This window comes from Calidris pugnax, unplaced genomic scaffold, assembly GCF_001431845.1.
Source record: "Calidris pugnax isolate Ruff unplaced genomic scaffold, ASM143184v1 scaffold13, whole genome shotgun sequence".
Classification (NCBI taxonomy): Eukaryota; Metazoa; Chordata; class Aves; order Charadriiformes; family Scolopacidae; genus Calidris; species Calidris pugnax.
The window spans coordinates 8,755,137-8,777,997 of NW_015090810.1; the positions used below are offsets into that span (position 1 = coordinate 8,755,137).

The 22,861-nt window shown below is 41.3% G+C and overlaps 2 protein-coding genes across 6 annotated transcripts in view; one reads left to right on the plus strand and one right to left on the minus strand.

Annotated features, from left to right (window-relative positions):
* TEX10 (testis expressed 10) overlaps window positions 1-7,080 on the plus strand; it is a 54,426-nt gene extending 47,346 nt beyond the window's left edge. For all 4 annotated transcript variants that reach the window (XM_014938482.1, XM_014938483.1, XM_014938485.1 and 1 more), the window contains 4 exons: window positions 2,065-2,145; window positions 4,269-4,450; window positions 5,433-5,643; window positions 6,849-7,080. In XM_014938482.1, coding sequence (XP_014793968.1) covers window positions 2,065-2,145; window positions 4,269-4,450; window positions 5,433-5,643; window positions 6,849-6,962 — 588 coding nt within the window. In that variant the 3' untranslated portion in view covers window positions 6,963-7,080. The remainder of the gene's footprint in view (window positions 1-2,064; window positions 2,146-4,268; window positions 4,451-5,432; window positions 5,644-6,848) is intronic.
* Window positions 7,081-7,311: 231 nt separating this feature from the next.
* INVS (inversin) overlaps window positions 7,312-22,861 on the minus strand; it is a 93,729-nt gene continuing 78,179 nt past the window's right edge. For both annotated transcript variants that reach the window (XM_014938479.1, XM_014938480.1), the window contains 4 exons: window positions 18,832-19,636; window positions 12,098-12,330; window positions 11,066-11,146; window positions 7,312-8,274 (listed from right to left, as the gene is read on the minus strand). In XM_014938479.1, the coding sequence (XP_014793965.1) occupies window positions 8,159-8,274; window positions 11,066-11,146; window positions 12,098-12,330; window positions 18,832-19,636 (1,235 nt within the window). In that variant the 3' untranslated portion in view covers window positions 7,312-8,158. The remainder of the gene's footprint in view (window positions 8,275-11,065; window positions 11,147-12,097; window positions 12,331-18,831; window positions 19,637-22,861) is intronic.

Consider the following 22,861-nt stretch of genomic DNA (forward strand, 5'->3'; position numbering starts at 1 on the left):
TACTCATCAAACCCGTGCGATCTCTCCTATAGCTCAGTGCAACCCTCCTGGCTGGGCAGGGGTTCTCAGCTTTGAGCTGTCAGACGGCGGATTTCATCAATGTAGCCTTACCTTTTGTGTAAGTGTTACTCATTAAAATACGAGGTCAGATTGGCATCAGAATTTGTACTTGATGTGACAATCTCCAGTAGTAACCTCTGTCTCAGCTTGACTTTATTCCTTGACAGTGCAGATGTTTTGAGTGCACTTCTTGGGAATATTCCAAAGTGCTTAATATTTTATCACTTTCAGATTGCAGTGTTCGGAAGCACTGCCTTATTTAGGATGGAGTACACAGTTTTTTAATAATATTATTACGTTATTAAATAAATGTATACTATCAAAAATAAGGCTATTTAGTGCAAAAGTATCTATAAAATTGTCTTTTAAGTAGTTCTACTAGTCAAACAAAATACTTGCACGGTTACACCTGTAATATTGATTAACATGAGCAATGTCCTGACAGTCTGATCAGTATTATGTTCCGTCAAGCAGATGTGTTAAGGATGTCCTGAATGTGGCCAGCTTGAGCAGAGCTAAGAGCAGGTGTGGCATGTAATTTTGAAAAAAGCTGAGCACACTTTTATGTCCCCACAAACGGTAGTGTTTGGCCATTTCTGATGAAACTACTGCTGGTCTCTCTTCAGCTGGAAATGTTGTGGACTCTTATTTTTGATACAACATGGGTGGTGTTTTTTGTTTTGTCATTATCTCTTGTTTAGGTGTCTTGACCTGACCTGATTCGGTTTAAGTCTCAAAACCAGGACTCTCTGTCACAGAATTTAATCCCTCAAGTCAGATCATTCTGTGAAAGTTTTCTTTAGCACTCTCTTCATTCAGCAAGGCAGCTGAGAGGAGTGGGTTTTGTTTAGTGGAGATACTTGCAAAACTCAGGGACTTAAATTCTTCTTTCCCTTAAATATCTGATCTTGTTCTCTTTCTGATTCCCCCGAGTGCAAACAGAAGATTCCATTCCTCATGTGTTGGTTCTTCCATGTTCCTTGTCCTTAGCAGGACATTCACAATTGTGAATAGTCTAATAGCACACTCAGGCTGTGCCTGCTGCTTTCTGGAGGCTTCAGTTGACACTGGTGGGAGAAGCAACGAATGTAAACAGAGGGAGGTCATCCCAGCTCTCTGACTAGTTTGCGGATTATTGCAATAGATGGGAGGGTAAAGAGGAACAGAGAAAGCCATCTGCCAAGGATTCTAGGACAGCTCACTAGCAGATCTGCTAGAGCTGGTTTCTTTATCCTGTCCAGGAGCCATACAGCATTTCATGGGGTCTTGGCCAATTCTTTTTTTTTCTTTTTTTCCCCTCCACAACCTGGCCGTTCTCACCCATATGGTTTGTGTTTTTTGGGTTTTTTTTTTACTAAAAAATTAAGATCTGAGTCTTCAGTTCACTAAATTATATTTTTTTTAAACCTCTTTCTGTCATGCCTCTGGGCAGCTAATACAGTTTGCTAATGCCTGTTTATAAGCACCAGAAAGTTTTTGGCAGTTCAGAAAACAAGATTTCCCTTTGTAGTGTTACATTTGGTATCATCTTTGAGCATGACGTTTCTGGCAGCGTAGAGGAAAATAAGTTGGAAATAGATTTTTGTTACATTATTTTTTCTGTTCCATTTCACTGTGATTCCTCTGTTTGATGCTTTGATAAAGTTATTTGTGGAGTTGTTTTCTGAAATTCTTCAGCTCTGAGGAAAGGCAGGTGGAGGCTCAGTGTGGTGCTGTAGCTGGATAGAGTATTTTTTGCCTTCTACTTCTATCACATAGATAAAATGAAGAAAGCCACTACTAAAAAGCCTGATGGTGTAGGCTGTCATCTCTTTAAACACTTAACAATTTCTGTTGACAAAGTTACTCATACACTGTAAAGAATCAATACTTGGAGACAAAGCTGCCTATGTCTCCCCAACAGGTACTTTGTATTTAGGTCTGTCAACAAAGTATGATTACAGAGTGAATGACTGCTGGGTGCAGCAAGAGTACTTAAATATAACTTCTGTTTTATTCAAACAGATGATCTGTCACAGCTTGTCCACCATACCGTCCCAAAGTCAGTGTTTTGACATTCTCCAGACTGGCATCTGTAAATATCTGGTAAGTACTATTTTGTATCCTAGGTTAACTTCCTTGTGAGAAATGTCCTAACAGTCTCATTGACCCTCTAATCCACTAATTCCATATATACATATTTCATATGTAATTTCAGCATTTGCAGAAGTTTTCAACAAGATTAGAGGAGTTTTAAAAAATATCTAATAACTGTTGGCATCGAAACTTAAAGGGATTTTTTAGCTCTGATGTGTGAATAGTTCCGCTCATTTTAAGCCAGGACAGCTGTAAAGGACAGGCTGCTTGGTTTGGGTTTGGTTTGCTTTTGAAAGAGCCACTCGCAGCTTTAGATGAGTTTTACAGTCTGTCTTCTCATCCCGATGGGGATGGCAAAGCCAGAGCTGGATAACAGAACTGTAAAGGACAGAATTTGCAGTTACCTGTGATGCTGGTGGCCAAGAGGGAGGACCTCTCTGTCCTCTCAAGATGGTTTTGTGATCTAGCAAGTATCTGCAGTTCCCTGTATGAGCCCTACTGAAAAATTACTAGACCAAAGCTTCCACAGGGAGTGGCTTACCTATAGCTGTACTCTGAATTTTTGGGGCTGGATGTTGACTTAAATCAGAACTTATAAATCAGCTTACTCATTCTACTACACTGTCCTTTTGAGAGCAGTTAAGTGCATTTTTATAGTTGATGAGGCTGCTGCCCAAGTGCTCTAACTAGCTGATGACAGCTAACAGGGGAGAAAGGCACCACGTGGGCAATGTCCTATAACTTCTGTGAGCGATCTCATCTGCTGGATTTGTATACATTGAAATGTCCGTGTTGGCATCACCTTCCAGACTGGCTGACCAGCCTGTTTCAGCAGCAGTGCTGGCTCATTTGATCTTCAAGGAGGCTTCTTTCTGTGCAGACATCCATTGAGCTCACTGCCATTATTTCCTTTTTGTGGTTGGCCAGGAACATCAATATTAGATTTCATTAATTAGTGCCTCAATGTCCTGTAGCGTTCAGCAGGGTTTTGGTGGCAGTTGCAGTCCATCTTCTGTCACGCAGGAACACCATCCTTGTGCCTCTGCAGCTGCCTGGTACAGGCTTGACTGGGGACAGTGATCTGTACTTGTGGCCTGGAAATAACACCTGCTGTCTTAAATTGGAAATATTTAGAAGTTTGAACCTATCATTGCTCTTTATCTCTTACCTCTCATGAGGAACTGTACCAGTGAAATACATTCCACATTTCTGTAGCTTGTACTTTATCGATCTTTTCTAAACATTTCTAAAGCAAACAGCTGACCTTGGTGAGTGAACCAACCGCCTCTGTCAGCTTAAAACAAGGTACTTACAGGTGAGCAAATTAGGCTGCTCTAAACCTCCTTAAGTGAGTTTTATAATAAGGTAAATGGTGCCACATTAGCAATGCATGAATTTTTTTTACAGTCTTAGAGCACAAAAGTCTAGGATAGTTACTCAGTAGTACTTTAAAATTTAAACTGGTTTCTAATTCACTGCTTCTACCCCCAAAAAAGATTTTTTTCTGTATTATTTATCATGCCTATAAAATGTTTACTTTAGATGATGTTCTCATTTTAACAACAGAATAGGATCACCCCAGCTGTGGGCCCACCATATGTTTAATTAGGTTTAATTTAACTCAGCCCATAATGCACTTGTTCCTGTTGAGCCAGTCAGATTTCTAAGGCATCCAGTAGAAGCTTTTCTTTCTGGAGAGAAAATCTGAGTTTCCTTCTACCCCAGTGACTGCTCGCTGCCGATGCAACGCACGAAGGGCTGCTCTGTCCCATGATGTAGGCTTAAAAGGGAAGACCTGTTCTCTGCAGAAGATGGATTGCTCCTCTACCATCTTTCAGAGCAAGGCTCACAGCAGCAGTTGTTTGGTTTTTTGTAAAATACATTTGAGATGAGTGTTTATTTCGAGGGGGTTGGAATGAAGACGCCGGTTTAACCTGTGTTGGTGTATGGGTGGCAACTCCTGAGGAAAATGCAGATTTGAAAAAATGCAGTGGTGTGTAGAATCTGGAGAGAAACAAAGTAATGTATGTCATGATAGGAAAGAGATTCATTCAGTTCTAGGTGTATTTCTATATCGGCAAAAAAAGCCTTGTGTATGAAGTGATGAACTTGGGTTTTCTGTTGTAATACAGGTTGGATTGGTGGTAATCCCCGATAGCACAGCTGGATCTGTTCTATGTGCCATAAATAAGCTCTTGGATCAAGCCTGCATCCTAAGTGAAACCCTGCACAAGTTCTTAGCCTCCTGCTGTTACAGTCTTCTCTACTTTCTGCTGACCTTAGACAAAGAGGACGCAGAACATGTACAGAAAAGGTACCGCTGCTTTCCTTACCCTGCCCATTGTCTCTGCCTTTGCACCCACAAGTATTTAGAGAGGTAAAATGAAAGGATTCCCCCCGCCGCATCCCCCCGATTTGTTTTGCTGTCATTTGCTTAGTTCAAAACAGCTGCAAAGTTAGCTGGAATTATTTAAAACAGTAACTGAAGAAGGTTTCATCTCAAATTGTTCCAGTTAGATGGCAGAACCATCCTGACTTTAGAAAGGTGGATATTTATACCTTAATCTTTAGCTTTAGCCTTTAGTTTCATTAGATACATTGAAAAGCAACATGCAAGGGATTTGGCTTTATAAGCTTGTACTCTTAACTGACTTGAGATTTCAGCTTTAACAAAACTTCTCAGGCATCATTTTATAGACTGCAAATCCATTTGAATTTAAAAAACCAAAAGCCACAGATACAGATTTAAATAAGTTTATTTACCTGTGTAACAGAAATGCCTTTAAATAGATTGAACTTCAGATTTTTTCCTTTAACTGTTCCATATACATGAAAGTTGTTCAAAGCTTACTTAAAATTTAAGATGTGTTTTTAAAGCCAGAGTCCTCCTTTACTGACTGTATTTAATGACTTGCGTATCACAAAAGCCGATTCCATTGTTTGATTTCTTATGAGTCTTAAATGAAGATTCAGTTGTACCTGAGCAGGGACTGAAACAAAACCCTCTCCCTGGCTGCATCAGGCAGAAATTTCACTGTGGAAGAGCTTCAGCAACATTTGTAGCTCCAGGGCAGGACCTTAATTTTTCCTAGTGCTGTACCTAATTTTAGAATATTTGCAAGTTTAGCATTTTCTGGTACAGATTTTCTGCTTGGGCAGTAATCCTGGTGAAGGCAGTTGGCATGACTGCATTCAGAGAGGCACGTTTCCCTGTGCAGCTGGAGGCTGGCTGGCAGAAGCACACTAGAAGTGCGCGTCCCGGATCATTTCAGTGTTTGTTGTCTCTTTGCTCTCAGGGACGTGCTGTGGGCATCGTGTATCTCTGCGTTAGCGCTCCTGCCGCGGCTGCTGAGGCTGATGCTGCAGAGCCTGCAAGTCAGCAGGATCTGTCGGGAGGAACTACCCGTTGTCGCTCAGTTGCTTCGCTTGCTCATGCAGCACGGGCAGCTCAGGAGCCATATGATCACCAATGAATTCCTGGTGCAACAGATTATCAAGGACATCATGGTATGAAACTTCTTGTCTCTCGCAGATCACAAGGGTATATGCAAGGTTTAAAAATTATTGCAGACACAGCAGATTTTTAGCGAAATATAAGATATGATTGTCTTTCATTTGTCTTGGAATTCCAGGCTGCTATTTGTCCGAGCTCCCATGGTCACTGCACAGGTGAGAGTTCTGCACCCAGTCCAGTGGCCCTGGGCAGCAGTTGGCTTCCTAACAAAAGGCCCTGGATGGGGATTGCCTACAGGGTCTGTCTGAGGGAGAGCTGTCCTAAAGTAACAAACAGTAACAGTCTCTTCTGTACAGCCCTGCTCTGATAAACAGGCGTACAAAGATGTGATTAACTCAAACTCTCTTAAATACATACAGTGCAAAATACTCTCTTTCAAATATTGGAAAGCCCAGCCCTTCTATTCACATGCCTACGTTCCCGTGATCTTGAGATTCTTAAGTTGTTTCTTTCTTCAGAAAAAAAATCTGAAGCTGCCTTTGACAAAGCTCTTACACACTCTCAGTGTTCAAAACTAGTGTGTGCCACAGGTTTGACTGTGCCAGCCACACCTATCCACTAGTCCTGTCTTAACGGGTCTGTCATCGAAACATCACCCCAGGGTGGTGACAGCAGGTGTCAGAGAGTGTGGCGCAGCTTCTCTAACGAGACTGAGGGGGTTGGGTTCCTTTGGTGTTGAAAATGCCTCAGCCAGTTTTTGTGATGTTCTGTGGGGGTGGGTTGTGCTTGTTGTTGTTTGTTTTCTGTAATCACTTCGGAAGGCTGAGGAGAGAGAATGACTGGACTGTGGGCCGTGTTGGGCTGTTGGTAGCAGTTCTCCTGCAGACTGGGGTATTGAGCTCTCCTGCTTTAGTAGAACCATGCTTGCTCATTTGCATTTTAATTGACTATAAATTGCAGAATCGGAAAGTAGGCAAGGCACTCTAATCAAGAGTAAAGAAATCACATCTGGTGTAATTCACACACTTCATGCTGTAGCAGTGACTTAGTGTCCCAACTACTAACACTTTATTATTTCAGCTTTCACAGAGGTACCGGGTTGAAATGTATAAATGAGAAGAATAAAGTCAGTGTGTGGAGATGAACAAGGGCATCTTGTACCTCTACCAGCGACCTGATTAACTGTAAAAACAGAGTGAAGCCTTGCGAGTGCTCGTGGGGAAAGTGAGTTTAACCATTTTTTTCCCCTTCTTTCTAGACACTGAAGAGCGGTGAAGTTCAGGAGCAGTGGCTGACGGACCTCCATTACTGTTTCAACATCTACCTTGCCTCTCACCCCCAGGGGCCTGGCCCCATCAACGCCGTGTATTAAAGAGGTCAGACTGCATTTATTGTAAAGCATTTACTTCTATTTAGTTTTGAATGGGAGATGTTGGAACAAAGCTTGTCAATTTTTTGTAAGTGAAACAGAATAAAAATTTTACAAAGAACTGCAGACCTCGATTGCCTTTCTTACCAAGGGAGTCGACGTTACTGGGAACCAGTTTAGTAGATGTGGTGGCTGCTGGGGGGAGCGGTAAAGAAAATCCAGCCTCCTTGAAGCCTTAAGTGCTTACAGAGATATGGACTCTCATTGACTTCATCTATTATTCTGAAGCATCATATTAATTAAAAAATTAGAATTATATAATACCAACTCAAAGAAAAAATAGAAAACAATATACTTTACAAGTAAGTAACATTACTTTATTTTTGCTGAATTTATATTTTTAAATACTTTGTGCAAGGTAAGTACTGTACACTGGCAGCTCCAAAGCTATTATAAGATCAAGTTTTCTTTTAGAATCGGTCCCATCTTTTCTTGCTTTCTGTAGAAACTCTTTTTGCGCACATATAAAAATAGCTATTAATATGGAAAAAATCCTTAATAAACTTAAAGGGTAGAAAACACCCCCCTGACCGTTTCCATTGGCTGTGAAAAGCTATTTATGCTTTTTATTTTTTTATTACTGAGTAATTTTGGTCAACATCCCCACTTTTCCTTCCAAGCTCATAGCTACAACTAAGAAACAATTGTTTCTTTAGTACAGAAGAGGAGCAGGAAGGCTGCTCTTCTGTTCCTTTATAGCTTTTGAAATACGTTTAATAAATTTGAGGTGGAATGGAAGAGCAGCCCTTCCCAACTGTTGCATCTTTTGTGCAGTTCCGTGCTCCTTCGCTTTGAAACTGCATTTGAACACGTTCAAAATTCCTGCATTTGACAACAGAAAATGTTGGGGAGCCCCCGCAACTCTGTCGTAGTGCTGGGCTTCCTGCTTCATTTGCTGTTTCCAAATGCAATTCAGATTTCATCCTGTCAGTGAATAAATTAACAGTTGCATTTAAAAACTAATTTGTACACAAAATAAAATGAGTCCGACTCCTTAGAAGCCTGCTTGGCCTGTAATGCTGAGATAATACAAAATGGAAAATGTCTTCAAGTTTAATATGTTGTGGAAGACTCATATGTTACGCGAGATAACAGTTGTACTGGAAGGTGCTTTTTCAATTCCAAACAGTTGGTTTTGTTTAGTGCTTGAGTCTTGGATTTTTTGATTTTGCAGCAGTGGTTGGTCTCATGTTGTATGAAAATTGCTTGGATTTTCCCATGTTCTCCAGCAAATTAACACACTGTAGGTTGTTTACTGTAAAAGAACAAAATGGTTTTGATGAGTAACGCCCGTGGATAAAAAGTTTAATCTGTGCTGCATTCTGAATTTCCTGAACAACGAATCTACCAGGAAAAGAACAGGCCTCTTTCCTGACATCTCAGTGTTAATTACCTGTGATAGAGCTGGGTTTCTGTGGCAGGGGCACAGCTTGCACAGAATGCTGCTCCCTATGTTTAATGAGCTTGTAATTACAGAGCATAACTTGAGATTTACCTTCATAAACAAAGGGAGGTTTCCAGGCTGATTTCTTGGCTGATTTTGCAGCAAGAAGTTGCTTGGAGCAATATTTAGCAGCCCTGGGAACTGGGTCATTTCTAGAAGGTGGGGAAAGCCAGGCCAGGGCTAAAGCGAGCACGCTCTGAATTATTAGAAAGCAAACGTGAATGTCCTCAAAGCAGGGCAGCTGAGTGCTCTCTTCAGCTTTGAACCTGCTTTTATTTACTGCAATGTGCTATAAGTAATAAATGTGCTTCCCGGTTTTGTAGAGACTGAATGCAACACTTCAGTGCTTTATCCCATTCTAGCCAGGGTCGTCCCAATGGCAAATCTGAATATTTCATTGAGGGTGTGAGCCCAGCACGTCTCCAGGACGTCTTTCTAATGCCAAGAACTGCAAAACCTCCTTTACAACTTACAAGCACACTTTAATGTCCACAGTGAAACAAAAAAAGAAAGTTTTATCTGGCTGGCTGCAGAGAGCATCTTGAAATAGTAGCTACTGAATTGACAGAGGCATTATTTAATTAAAAAATAGGTATTTTAAAAGGAACAACTTTCAGGTTCTAAATGGGTTTTAGTTATAACAATTATAAAGGCCCTGTTTTCCAGAATATTTTTGAGCATGGGTCCGATGTCTGTACATTCCATCTCACACTCCTTTCCTGCCTGTCCTCCTCTGCCCCCTTTCCTTATTTGTACGTTTCCTTTCAGTTCCTTCTGCCCCCACTCCAAAGTGTCTCATCTCCTTATGCCCAGAAGTGAAGTCAGTTTGGTGTCGGTCCCTGTCACAGATTTGTCACTCTGTGCTTTTTCCCTGTCTGAGCATTAAAAGCAGGGCTGCCAGTCAGCCTTCACCTTCCCAGCTCTACCTTCTGCAGGAGAAGACTCTGTGTGAAGAGCCCATCCTGACCTACTCCAGGCACCTACGTCAGAAGGGGAGTCTCTGGCATTAGCCACTGACAGCTCTGAACTTTTCCAACAAACGTCATGGTGCCGCGCACGAAGGCAGGCAGATGAAAAACACGTTATTGTCTTTAAGTCAGGGCTAAAGTTCCCCGAGCTCCTCTTAGGTGAATAAAAGTAGGTAGTGTTCTAAAGGAGCTGGGCAGAGTTCCTATCTCTGTCCTATTCGTCACCAAGTTATGAAAGCAAAGGACACTGGAACCTCCAAAGAAAGCCTTTGTATTTCAGGAGACAGGGAGATCTCTTGTCCCGAAAAGCTGAACGAAAAGAAGCATTATTTGCTAAAGCTCTTTTAAAATTGCGATTCATGGCTGTATGAGGAGGTGGCAATCAAACACCTGTCTGGTCAGGCCTCTTCATTAAAACAGTTTTCAAACAGGGGAAGAAAAAAGCCTGTCTGTTAATGAGGCAGAAACTCTGCTAACTGCTAACAAACGCAAGGGTAGGCACACTGACACATTCTCTTTGGACTTCAGAATGTTCTTAAACTAGTTGGAAAATGTATTTTACTTCCCTTTGCAAATTAACTGAACTGCTGGCTCCCTGAAGCATCTGCTGTGGCTTGTTTTGGAACTACCTGTGACACAACCATGAAGACCAACTGGCCACCAAGACACTAAATCTTCACACAGTGAAGGGCTGCCATCGCCACAGCTCCCATACCCCAGTAACTGCTTCATACTTGGAAAAGGTTTTAAAAATGGCATTTGGAAAAGCAGTAGCAGGAGAGATGACCACGTACTTTAATGTCATTTTTAAGCTACCTGTCAATGCTGCATGCATAAACGTTCCAGCCTTTTAATGACCCTGATAATAGTTTTCCAACCTCTGTTCTTCGATGCTGGTCTTTTCTACACAGAGTAGCCCCATCTGCCTGCTTGACATTCCTGGTCCTGACAACCCTACCTGCCCCCATACCAGCTCCATCCAAAAAATTTCAGTTAAAACACAACTAGGACTTTCCCAAGGAGGAGCTGGTAATGACTACACGGCAAATAAATGCATGATTTCACTAGCACCTCAAAACTTACTGCAAGTAAAATTTCATGCAACAATTGAGGCTCAGTGCACAGTGCAGGGACCCTGTTACGCCATTTTAGAAGAAAGGGCAGAGATCAGATGAGTAACTTGGGATTTTCGAGTTTTTGTGTATGTACTAAACCAGGTTATTTCTACCAAACAGGCGTGTCAGTTCTTGGCACGTGTAGAAATCTACTCCCTTTACTTCTGTAGGACTAGCAAAGACTTGTGCTGAACCAAAGTATGAGCATCTATAAGCAGTTTTAACCACAGGTGGATGTCATCTGGCTTATCAATGCACAAGTCTATTATATTAAAGTCTTTCCTAGTAAGAGCCCAATGAAATTAGGTTTTCATATAAATAATTCAACATAAGGATAAAAGTACAGTGCTCAAACGAGCCTAAAAGCAGTGAAAGAGTGAGCGTGCAATCACAACAGTTTGGGAATAGTTATGTGTTTTGATATGAGATCCCAGTTCTTGAGCATATTTTTTTCCTAAGATGAAACCAATCCCATCCATATATAAACATTAAAGTATTGTTAAAGTGTAGGTGTCCTACCTGAGACCAGCTGCACATCAGAAAGCTTCAGCTTCGAAGGAGGCCTTGCTGGCTGATAGGCTTTGCCTTCCTGAGAGCGTCCTGTAACAAACAGTATGAACAGCTTTGTGTTAATTCACAGAGATGGGGTTATGTAGAGCTGTAAACTATTTAAGTAGGCTACAGCCTTATTTTACCCTAAAAATTATTCTCATTTATGATGAGGAAACTCATGAGATGGTTGTGGTTCAACCAAACTTTAAGTGAAGTTAAAATATATCTTGCAGTTGCTATAAAAGAGAAGCAAAATAAAATTATTAGCTTTATGTGTTTGTTTATTTAATCCTTTTTGGCTATCTAAACTACAGAGCCATGATGGAAGTGACTTTTACCTCCCGTGAAGGTACACCTAATTAGCACATCCTTACTCCAGCAGTGATCCACACTGTAAAGGAACTCAAAGGTTTAAAAGCAATGCTTTTCCTTGGCACCGCGTGCGTTCAGGCGTAGTGCAAAGCACTGCACTGTTAGCAGAAAAGATGATCTTGCTCTTCCAGTAAAGACCAACCATCTTCAAACAAGCCAGTTATTAACATGGAACAAGACCATATTCTTCAAATGGAAATACTTTTAAAAAAGCAAACTTCAAACCCCCAAAAAAGTTTTAAATACCGCTTTAAAAAATTAAACCGTGCTCCAGCTAGCCACTGGGCATCGATACAGCCAGTTACCCCCAGTTTAACTGCTCTGTTCTCTTTCTGCATCGATATATATGAGCAGCTCTGGCACCAGAATGGCTGGGTTGCTCAGGACCCGTGCTGCAGTAGTGCCGTGTGGCCATTCAAACAGCTTTAGCAGCAACTGTTTTAAATCACAGAGGGTTGTTTGGTTTTTTTGTCAGCCTGAAACACAAACACAATTGCCCAGAATACCCGAGATTCAGACTAATTTTTATAAATAGCTGAAATGCCTAAAAATTAGGTAAGAAGTGAAGAATACACTCTTATAAAAATAAAAGCATAGGTACTTAAAGTACAGTGAAGACAAAATTACCATATATCTGCTTAAGGATGGACTGCTTGCTGGTTTTAATGGCTGAGCTGGTTTTGTTTATAGATTTCAGACTTTTACATGACGGAACTGATTTCAGAGGGCTATGGTTCAGCTGTTTCTTCCAGGCAACCTGAATGAAGAAGGCAGCTGTCTCTTGTCTCCATTTGTCTTCATCTTCTTTGCACTGCCGCTTAGCACCGAGAAGCTGAAACAACTCCTGTCTTAGCTGGTAACTAGAGAGCAGAAAAGAGAAGAGCACTTGTTTTAGGTGACCTGTTTTAACTTCGGTGCTTTCCACGCATCAGTTCACATGGTGGATTACACGAGTAACTGGGAAAACAGAACTCCCACTGCTGTGCTAAGTCACTTGGATGAGAAATGTTTGCTCAGAAGAAAAAGTAAGAGCTGGGTTCAAATCTGGACGCGTCCATTGTTTCATGCAGTTAATAAAGATGTGGCCTTACGGGTATCCAAAGTTACAGTACTTTGATCAGCAACATCAGCTTATCAACGGCTTTATAATACACAGAAAACCTGGAGAAGACAAAACCTATAAATATTCATGATATAACAGTATTATCAGTAATTTTTTTCTCATTTGTACTATATTCACAGCTTAATAACACCAGTTTTTCCTGCGTGCCTTACCACTTTGTATTCTCAGTTGATCAGAGCAGGAGATGAGCCAAATTTACCTCTTAGGGGCTGACCTGCACCGAGCCCCTTTCCATCCCTCCTCTGCAGATGCTCCCCTCGCCTTGTTTTCACCAACCTGTTCTTGCTTTTCCCTCCCTCCCCTTCCCTGGCTCCCGACCCACCCTTCCCTCGGCTGCTTTGATCTCTCAGGCAGCCACAGCCCTGTTCCCAGTGGCAGTGGTGGATGATCTGTCCTTCCCGCCCGGGTGGCCAACAGCACCAGCAACAAGCAGTGGTTTGGGGTGGTTTTTTTTTTTTTTTTTTTGAATCAGATAGAAGTATTCAATCAGATATTGGCATTTCACACTCACAAGTCAATTAACTGGCCTAGCAATTAACTCTGAATCTTCCCAGTACAAACCTGTCACAAATGAACACTGAGTAACACTTGTAAAATATTAATTATCAGTGTTTGGTAACAGGTCAAAACGCATTGATCGTCATTCCCTCCAGCACTCTAAAAGGCTTCTACTGGTTGCTCCAGTAAAGGGAATGAGGAAGGGGGGAAAAGAGGTGATTTTGTTCTGTTGCTCCATCTGCAACAAGATCTAAATTAAAACAAAAGACAACAAACCAGATACAAATTGTTTGAATATATGTTATAAGCCAATGAGCTACATAATTCAAACAAACCAGCAGCCATATACAGAAAATGAGTACATAAAAGCACAATAGAATGCCAAAGGGGGATGATATGCTCACTTGCAGCCCCAATAACTTTAAACTTTCAATAAGCTTAGTAAATTACCTTTGTGAAATTTGCTGGGTGAGACAAACGTATTTAATCTTAATTTAGTGGAGCTTCAGAATTCAGGCATGTACTTTTATACAGCTCATTAAAGTACGTGACAAATGTGGGGAGCAACGGCATCTTACCAATAAATGTCCATCCTGCCTGCAAGGTGCAAAGCGCCGTGTGAACCAAGAGCAGGAGCATTATTAAGAGACAGGAGGAAAAAAAAGATCCGGTTTTGTTAAATAACACGTCACTTAGAACTTTTCAAGGGGGTGAGAGAGGAAGAGAAAGTGAAGGGGGGGGCACAATTACAGTGACGTGCTACCAGACCTTGAGCTAAGGATGGGTTACATGAGTACCGCTGCAGGAAAAACAGTTGGGGAACTGTTTTAGACTTGAGCAGAAGCTTAAGCTATTCTCTTGGAATTCAGTAATTCCTGCCAGAAGCCTTTGCTGATACATGAACTGAGGCATTCACAGGCACTCCACCTTTGCATCCAGCTGTGAGTTCATGTTTGTAGAGAACTTCTGATAGTTTTTAGCAACAAGGCTCTGACACAGAGAAGTTTTAGCAACAGTGAGGCTCTGAGACTGAGATGGCAGTTATCTTTAGAGCATGTGCACATGTTTTTAATTCACCTCTCCTGTAACAGATCGTTCTGATCCTAGTGAGAAAAAAGAACAGGACCAAGCTTGATGCTCTATGAATCCGATGGAGTGTCTCAACAAAATAGCTTAAAAACAACGCATAGTCGACAAAACTACTGCACGTAACAGAAACGTGGGATACATGTGCAGGATGACAGAGCTGGCCAAGGGTATTCAGATGCATTGTTACAGAAGCTCTAATCTTAAAAACTACTGCTAGTCAAACTATGCATATACCATTAATATGTAAAAAACCACAGCTTGACTCCAGCAGGAGAGCAACAGTGACATCAACTAACTTATTTCCAGCTTCTGTCGACTCACTGCAGACCCTGGAGAATGGCACAGGCCTCAGTGCCCCCCAGGAGAGAGCAAGCCAGACACAGGATCTGTAAGCCTCACCGAGCAGGATAAGCAATTAACCTTTGGCAAGCCACACACCTCCAGGTACACTTTTGAGGACTACATTTATAAAGTTTGTGGACTGTGGGAATTGAAACATTTCCCCTGGAAAGGCAAGTTTAATACACTTAAGTAGACCAGTACCATTGTGTTGCAGCTCACCATAGCTCTCGATAAACTTTCAGGAAGTAAATCATGACTATAAAATCTGCAGAGTGAAACAAATGTATTTAATCCTAATTTAGAGAAACGCCAGAACTCAAGCAGGTACTTCTACATGTTTCTAATGTAGAATTATACATTAACGATGTATAATTCTATTGGTATCTACAAGTACATGCTATTTACCAGTGCAAGCTTGGACACAAAAGACAAGCACAAGAGTGAGTGGGACCCACAGCCACACGGTAAGTACCTGCTTAAGAACTATCATTCAGTGTACTGGGGATGGGAAATCAGGTATTTCAGAGACAGCATCAGAATAACTGACATATTAGTAGTCAGCACACACAGCTGCCTAGGGTGAGCTGGCTGGAAATGCTAACCACGACTTCTTGGCAGGCAGGTGCCACCATCTGACTTGGGATCCACATCCTAAAATACTCTTTTTTTTTTGAGAAATATATGAACTCTGCTTCAAAGGAAGAGGCAGAACTCTCTTCCTTTTAAAAATAAGCATTATTGCTATAGTAATAGCATGAAAATCAGGAGGAGGAAATCTGGTCCAATTTCACAGATCTCATCATCCATGTGAGTTTCAAAACACTCAGATGAAAAACCCACATTGAGCTTGAAGTAAGTGGGAAAGACAGGAGAACTGGTGGGACTGGGAGAGAGAACACAGGAGGGGAGCGCGGCTCTTCCTAACCGTGTAGTGCCCTCACCCCAGCATTGCTGCCCAAGGACCTGTCCTGTGTTCTGCATCAAAACATTCACTGAAATGAATGCATTAGGATATTGCTGCAAACTTTATGAACTCCATCAAAGCTCTAGCAACACTAAACTGTCTGCAGACGTAACAGAATGACAGCGGAGGAACTGCCAAACTAATCTCTCCTGCAGTCTTGCAGAATTTGTGAGCCTTACTAGTGTTCTATAAAATATGAGTTTTGCAAACAGAACAAAGATATTTATTTTTATTTATTAATTGTTTAAATAACAAATGTCCTTTAAACAATCTTTAATCCCCGCAATTATCCGAAGTGCTGCAAGTGCGTGCACGCACTTCTTGGTGAGGTAACACACTGCTGCTATTTCAGCAGGTGGACAGTTTAGTAAGATCTATCAAAAATCTTTAGACAGTCAAAACTGTAAACGGAATGCAAAGATTTCTGCACAGATAAGTTAGCTCAATACAAGGCTTTAGATCCCAGTTCTTGTGAGGAAATTTGCACAAGCACTCCCTACACATCTTTACACTTTGACTGAAAGCCATGGCACGTGCCTACTCCTCTGTAAGGATTTTAATTTGGTGTTAAGTGAAAACGGCAGAGCCTTCAGAAGCAGTAGCAGCACTGAGGGATATACTCCCCTGACCTACTCCTGACTGACTTTTAGCTTTTGGTACCTAAAGGGAGCTGAACACGTAAGACAAGAAATTGGGGTCTCCATTAGAAAAGAAGGCCGAGGAGGACACTGCCAGCACTGAGCTGCTTACACAGCACTTAGAAGCAACAGAGCAAGCTGATGGCAGAAGTGGTGGATCACTGGGACAACAAGTGGCTGCTTTGCTTTGCAGTTCATTGTGGGGATGTAGAATATGGCAGGGAATCACAGAGTGGTTTGGGTTGGAAGGGACCTATTAAAGACCAACCCAAATCCTAGTCCAACCCACTTGCCATGGGCAGGGACACCTTCCACTAGACCAGGTTGGTCAAAGCCCTGTCCCATCTGACCTTGAATGCTTCCAATGATGGGGCATCTGCAACTTCTCTGCACAACCTGTTCCAGTGTCTCACCACCCTCATCATAAAAAACTTCCTCCTTATGTCCAGTCTAACCCTACCCTCTGTCAGTTTAAAAGTGTCTCCTCTGGACCTGCTCCAACTGGTCCATGTCTTTCTAAGGACACCAGAGCTGGATGCATAAACAGCAAACAGAGAGCAAAGATGACAGAAGTACAGAAATAGGTGATACTGTACAAAAAAGTCAGTATTTTCACCAAAAAAGAGGCTCAAAAATGAATTAAAAATACCATGTTCCAAAATTTTAACTTTTCCTGGAATAGGAATGAACTCACAAAAGCCAGTGCAACTTTTATAGTCCAACAACAGTGAAGAGATAACCTGGAATATTACTAGGCCGTAAATCCAACCTCATGCTTGGAAATATTTAGACCTATCAGTAAAAGAGCCGGAGCCAACAGAAGTATTTGCTGAGCCAAAACAAATGTTTAAATGGCCACATTTCAGTTTAGGAACAAACGGATTGCTGGCTTGGACCGTGGGGTGTCTGGTCTGGTGTCCTCTCCCTAGTAATGGGCAGCACCAGCTCTTTCTGAGAAAGACAAGACTTCTTCAGACTTCATAAATTAACTACAAAAAGCAATGGGAGAAACACCAGGTCTCAAAACTCCACAAACAAGCAGCTGGTAATACTTGTCTCTCGGTTCCCTGATGTTTAGCACAGTAGGGGACGCAGGCAACACTCTACCTTGCAAAATAAGAAACAGGGCTTTTTTTCTAAGCCTTGAAGCACCACTGAAAGTGGGCAGCACAACCACATGCCTCTGATTTAGCTTTTCAGAGCTATGTGGTACTTGGTAAAAAGATCTTTTCCTGTCACTCTTTTACAACAGGTATTCAGAACTGTTCTCTCTTAACTTTTGGTCCTGGCCTTGCTTGATGAGGCCCAGAGGACGTTACCAGGGTGGCTGAAGAACACAGGCCGGCTGTGGTGACAGAGAGAGCAGTCCCTGATGCTCCAGCTGCTGAGTGCTCCCCTCTGCTCCACGCTGTGGCAGAGCAGTTGGATGCTGACACTGCCCTGCACTGGGGAGACAGGGAGACTGGGGAGACTCTGCTCCTGGCACGGCACGGGGTAGGAAACAGCTCCTCTGAATTTCTCTGCAAGGAAACCAAAGCTTCCAGCATGACCCAGAAGAAGGGAGGTCTACCAGACTCAGCATTTATTCTGCAGGCAGTTGGGCATGAAGGCCCGATTCTTCTGCTGCAGGAAACTTGCAAGTTTCCCAGGCACTAGTATAAAGGAAGTTACTACCCTCTGTATGCTCCCAGCCATCCACTGCCCGCTCCCTTGGATACAGGTTGGTCAGGGAAACAATTTTTGCATCACTACTGAGCTGTACCACAGGGTGTAAGAGTTGAGTTCTCAAAAGAACTTGTTATTTTTTTCTTGGATTGAATGCTAAGAAATATTAAAACACATATGAAACTATTAAAATAGTGAGAGAACTGGAAAGATCAGTTAGTAGTAAAAATCAGCAATTTGTAGTTTTCTGCATCCACATAAAAACTGAAGAAAATTTCAATAAAAAATAGCAAGAATTATGTACCTATTGAATGCTTCACCTATAGCTTCCATACTCTTCCTGTCAATTTTAGTACGAAATTAAGTATTAAGGAGCACGTACATAAAAAATGACTGTATTTCTGAGGCTGAAACTCAGGCATCTATGAAAGCAGGACAATGCTGTGGAAAGCAAACCCTGGGACACCTCACTCTCTCCTGTCTGCCCCTTCTGTACAGCTGCTCCTGCTCAATCGAGCTACTCAAGTTAGCTTCAAGTTTTGGTAAAGAACTCCACCTGTGCTTCCAAACCTCTTCTGGTTCAGTTTTCCAGTTAATAGGTCAGGACACAAGTTAAAGTCAGGACACAATCTCAGGTGTGTGGGTAAATGGTAGTGAAGGATCTGGTTACTGGTTACTAAACCCTTTTTCTGAAAAAAACCCTATATCCCTACATGTGCGAGTTTACTAACGAACACGACGCAATGAACTCTGGGCTCAGGCAAATGTTGATCGGCACTGTAAAGAAACACCAGTGTTTGAAATAGAAGGGTAATAACTTCTCCAATTATTAAAAACCTTGCACTTTTTATGACCTTACTAATGTAACTTCAGGCGACTGGAACTTGCTTCCACTTGTTTGGTGAAAGATTATTAAATTCCTGATTTAGCACTAGCAATGTCATAAGCAAATGGACCAAATAAAGCGCATTGCCAACAAGCCTAATTTAATTTACATCTACTTGTATCTCACTCTTCTCCAGGTACCGAAACAGGGGCTTACCTTCTCCATGTCCTCTGTATGACCGTAGCAGCATAGTTCTTCTTCCGAAACAGCTCTTTCCTTTTTCTTTCTTTTTCTATTATCTGCATTCGAATCTCTAAAGGGATTAGTTCAATATTTGTACTTTGCCATGCGACAGAACACAATTGATCATCTGCATTCCTGGATCCAATTACGCCTGTTTTTTCCAAGTTCAAACTGTCATCAGGAGCAGAACACGCTGCCGGCTTTCTTGGCACAGTTCTGGTAGGTTCTGCCTCAGCAGACAATAAAGGGGAGACCTTTTTTGTTAATTCATTATTTCCCACTTTGTTAGTTTGTTCTCCAGCATGCACACTGTCATTTCTGGTGTTTACAAATACTGTTTTGGCACTTCCTGGTCTACTAGAGCCAGCTGGTGAACATCGCTCATCGTTTACCTCTTTATTTCTGGATTTCTGTTGATGCCTTTTGCCTTTGGAAGAAGCCTCACACCGCTTTGAGCTTTTCACAGCTGCACCAGTACAACTGACGTTGCAGAGGAACACAGCCGTTCCTTCACAAAGGTCCCTGTTGCCAGATGAAGACTGACTTTGATCTCTTAATTTTCCCCCAACGCTAGCAGTCCTACAAGCAGAAGTATGTCTTCTGCTCCTCTGAGCACATGTCCCCGTTGCCTCGACAGTGGGCTCTTTCTGCTTTTCTCCATCCGGTTCCGGAGCAGCTGCAACCTGATGTTTCACTTCAGCTTTTGTTCCCTCTTTTGCTTTGCCACAATGGAAGTGGACACCGCTTGACTTGCTTTTGATGTGTTTCCTCAACGAATCTTTAGACAGAGAAATGGAAACCAACATTCAGGCTCTGATCCAGCAAAACGTAGTTTACATCTCAAATTTGTTTGCTCAATTACATTTAAGGCACACAAGAATTTACACAAATAAAATAAAATAAAAAAAAAGTACAAAGAGGAAGAATCAGAAGAGGACATGATTGCCTGTAACAGTACAGTCCCAAACTTCATTTGCTTACCATTCTACAAGTATATTTCTTTCTCACATTGCAATTGAGTTAGATACCTTAAAAAAAAGAGTCACAGGAAGAAACTATTTCTTCAGCTACCGGAAAATACTGGTCATCTTCAAAGAAACGAGCTCAGCACACGGTGCAGGAATGCAGCCCCATGAGCACACCTGCTTGTTCCAGTGAAGACACCGTAACAGACCTTGCCTGTTTCAAGCTTATTTGCTAAATTTCTGCTCTAGTCACCCTGCATCCTGGCACACGATGACAGACAGGGTAACACACTGACCCAGGAAACCCAGAGCAATTGGCTTCTCAGCACTTTCCTTGACATCATGAAGTCCTTCCTATTTTTCCAAGCCCACGGTAGGAAAGTAAACCCTGTGTGATAACTGCTTCTAAACACTCTTACGAGGATGACTCGGAAGCCAGACTGGAGTGCAAAACTGAAAATTTCCATCTACCATCCACCTTCTATTTTGTTAGGAAACTAAGAGGGGCGTGAAAAAATAGACCAGAGAGGGTGAAATGTAACAAACAAACCGAGTGTTAAAGGGTGGGTAAGAGGGGAAAAAGAAAAGTATCTTTGATATAATGGAATCACAGAAAATCTTCCACATTATCCAAAACCTGGTAAAACCATTCTACATGTTTCATCGCTGTAACACTTTCATAGGATACTCCCTTGACTGAGTAACAGAATATGGCAGGTTAACAGATTATACAGAAGAAACTCAATGATGTCTCCAGCAGAGATTTATGATGGTGATAGGTCAGTATGGGCTGAGAGGTTACTCTAATTTATGTGGTCATATAGGTAATTAGCCCTGTATGTTCTGGGGCACAGACAAAAAGTTTCTTATTTTAACCTATTTTAATACATTATTAATTTAATTAATTATTTTTTAATCTCCCAGAATGAAGAAGGAAATTCCCTCTCTCTCATGACTGCAGGGGAATATACAATTTAAAAAATGTGCCTTTTGAAGCCAAGATTTCTGTGGGCACAATCCCACTCTTAATGAAGCCAGGTACAAAATTGCCAGTGCCATCAATAAAAACGGTATAGGGCTGACAGTCAATTCAAATGTATGAAATTTCCAGGACTGTCACACTGCTATTTTCGTCTCCCAACAGTTTTTACAGTTGCAAGGAAAAAGAACACGGCCCTTTAAAACGGCCTTGTCATTCTGAATTCACCAAAACCCACCATCTGGTTTGTACATACAGCAAGTAAAAAGCATTCACTGTTACATATTTAAGTTGTTTAAACTTTATTTTAAGAAACTTCCCAATCTGAACAATTGGATAATTGGGAAACAGAAAAAACCCCCATCATTTAAGTATTCTGTATCATCTCTTCAGGTTGAAATAAACTTTCTTAGATAGGAAGACCAAGCAATAAGAGTAGAGAGCACAAAAAAATTCCCTTATCTGTTGCTACTACAAATAAGGCGGATAAGATAACATACATAGGAAAGAGGATTTCTGAGTGAAGAAGAGACCAGAATAGACCCACCAACTAAATGACAGTTTTCATATATTGTGAGCAGATGTAAAAAATCCATTTGTAATTGCTGAAAATCTTTCTAAGTGCCAGCCCACAGGATCTACATTTATATTTAATTCCAATAAAACATCCAATGAAGTCCATTAAAGTTTTGGTCACAAGAGGATTGATTAAAACATCTAATGAGAACTGATTAAAGGACTTCATTATTTGATCCTTACTGCACCAACTTTCCTAGCATCATTCCAATAACAAAAAAAGAATGCCTATATAAAAATGACAGTTTATTTCAAACATGGGCTTTTTGGATTGGGCAAGGGTGGATTTTTTTATGAGCTCTGAAGGTAAATTGATTTCGCTGTAGAAGGAGTAGACACGTTATCATGTTATTTTCCGAAGCAACTTGAGTAAAGAGTTTTGTTTTCTTCATGCTCAACACTCATCGTGAAGAAAGATCATAAAAAATAGCAAAGAATTTTCTATTTAAAAATTCTGTCTTTCACAGAAATTATATTCTGCTTTTAAAGATATATTGAAAAGCAAAAAATCTCCAGGAAATAGCCTGTATGATTTTAAAACTATCAACATGGAAAAATTATTCTGGCATAGCTACTTCAGGAGATCTCCAACTTCAGGGAAGCCTTCAATCAAAAGTCAAAGCTCCATACTGCTAGCATTTGCTGCTGGTTTGAATTTCCCAGGTTACTGTGAAGAGTAGTGTAGACAACTCAATATTAATGTGGTTTTTCAAACGCAAGTATCACATTTCCCATAGACTACCTACCACCTGCTTCTTTAGGTCATTCTCAATGCAAAACCATTAAATTTGTTCCAAGAAACAGTGGGAACGTTTGCTTCTAATGATAAAACCAATGCTTTAATATGACCAGTTTTGAAAGATCTGAGCCATGGGCTCCTGTAACTGGCTGAAGTCAGAACGGATTGAGGTATTATTAAAATGTTTATCTTGCAAAAACTAATATAGGAGTGGCCAAGAAATGATGATAAACTGGTGATACATTCACATATACAATAAAAAGGTGGAGCAGGGCGGGAAAAGTAACAGAAAGAGCTTCAACACACTGTTTCATTGTACAATTTCTAAAAACAGTCTCAATTCTCAAAAAATATCCTAGAGTGTTCTCAGTGAGAGGACTTCAAAGAGAGATCATAGGAGAACCATGTCTCAGAGAATGAAGCTAGCTGAACAGCTCCCTCTCTACACTAGGGATCTCACTTAGAACAGTTTTACCCTCATTTTCACCTTATTTAAAGACAAGAATTACAATTTCTCCATTAACATTCTCCAAGAATCCCACAGATATGCCAAATATCTTTAACCTCATTTTCTCCAAAACAATGTAAACAATAGAACAACTCTCAACAACCTGTCTCTGGAGACATTCAAAACCCACCTGGACACATTCCTGTGCAACCTGCTCTAGGTGGACCTGCTCTGGCAGGGGGATTGGACTAGATGGTCTCCAGAAGTCCCTTCTAACCCCATATCATTCTGTGATT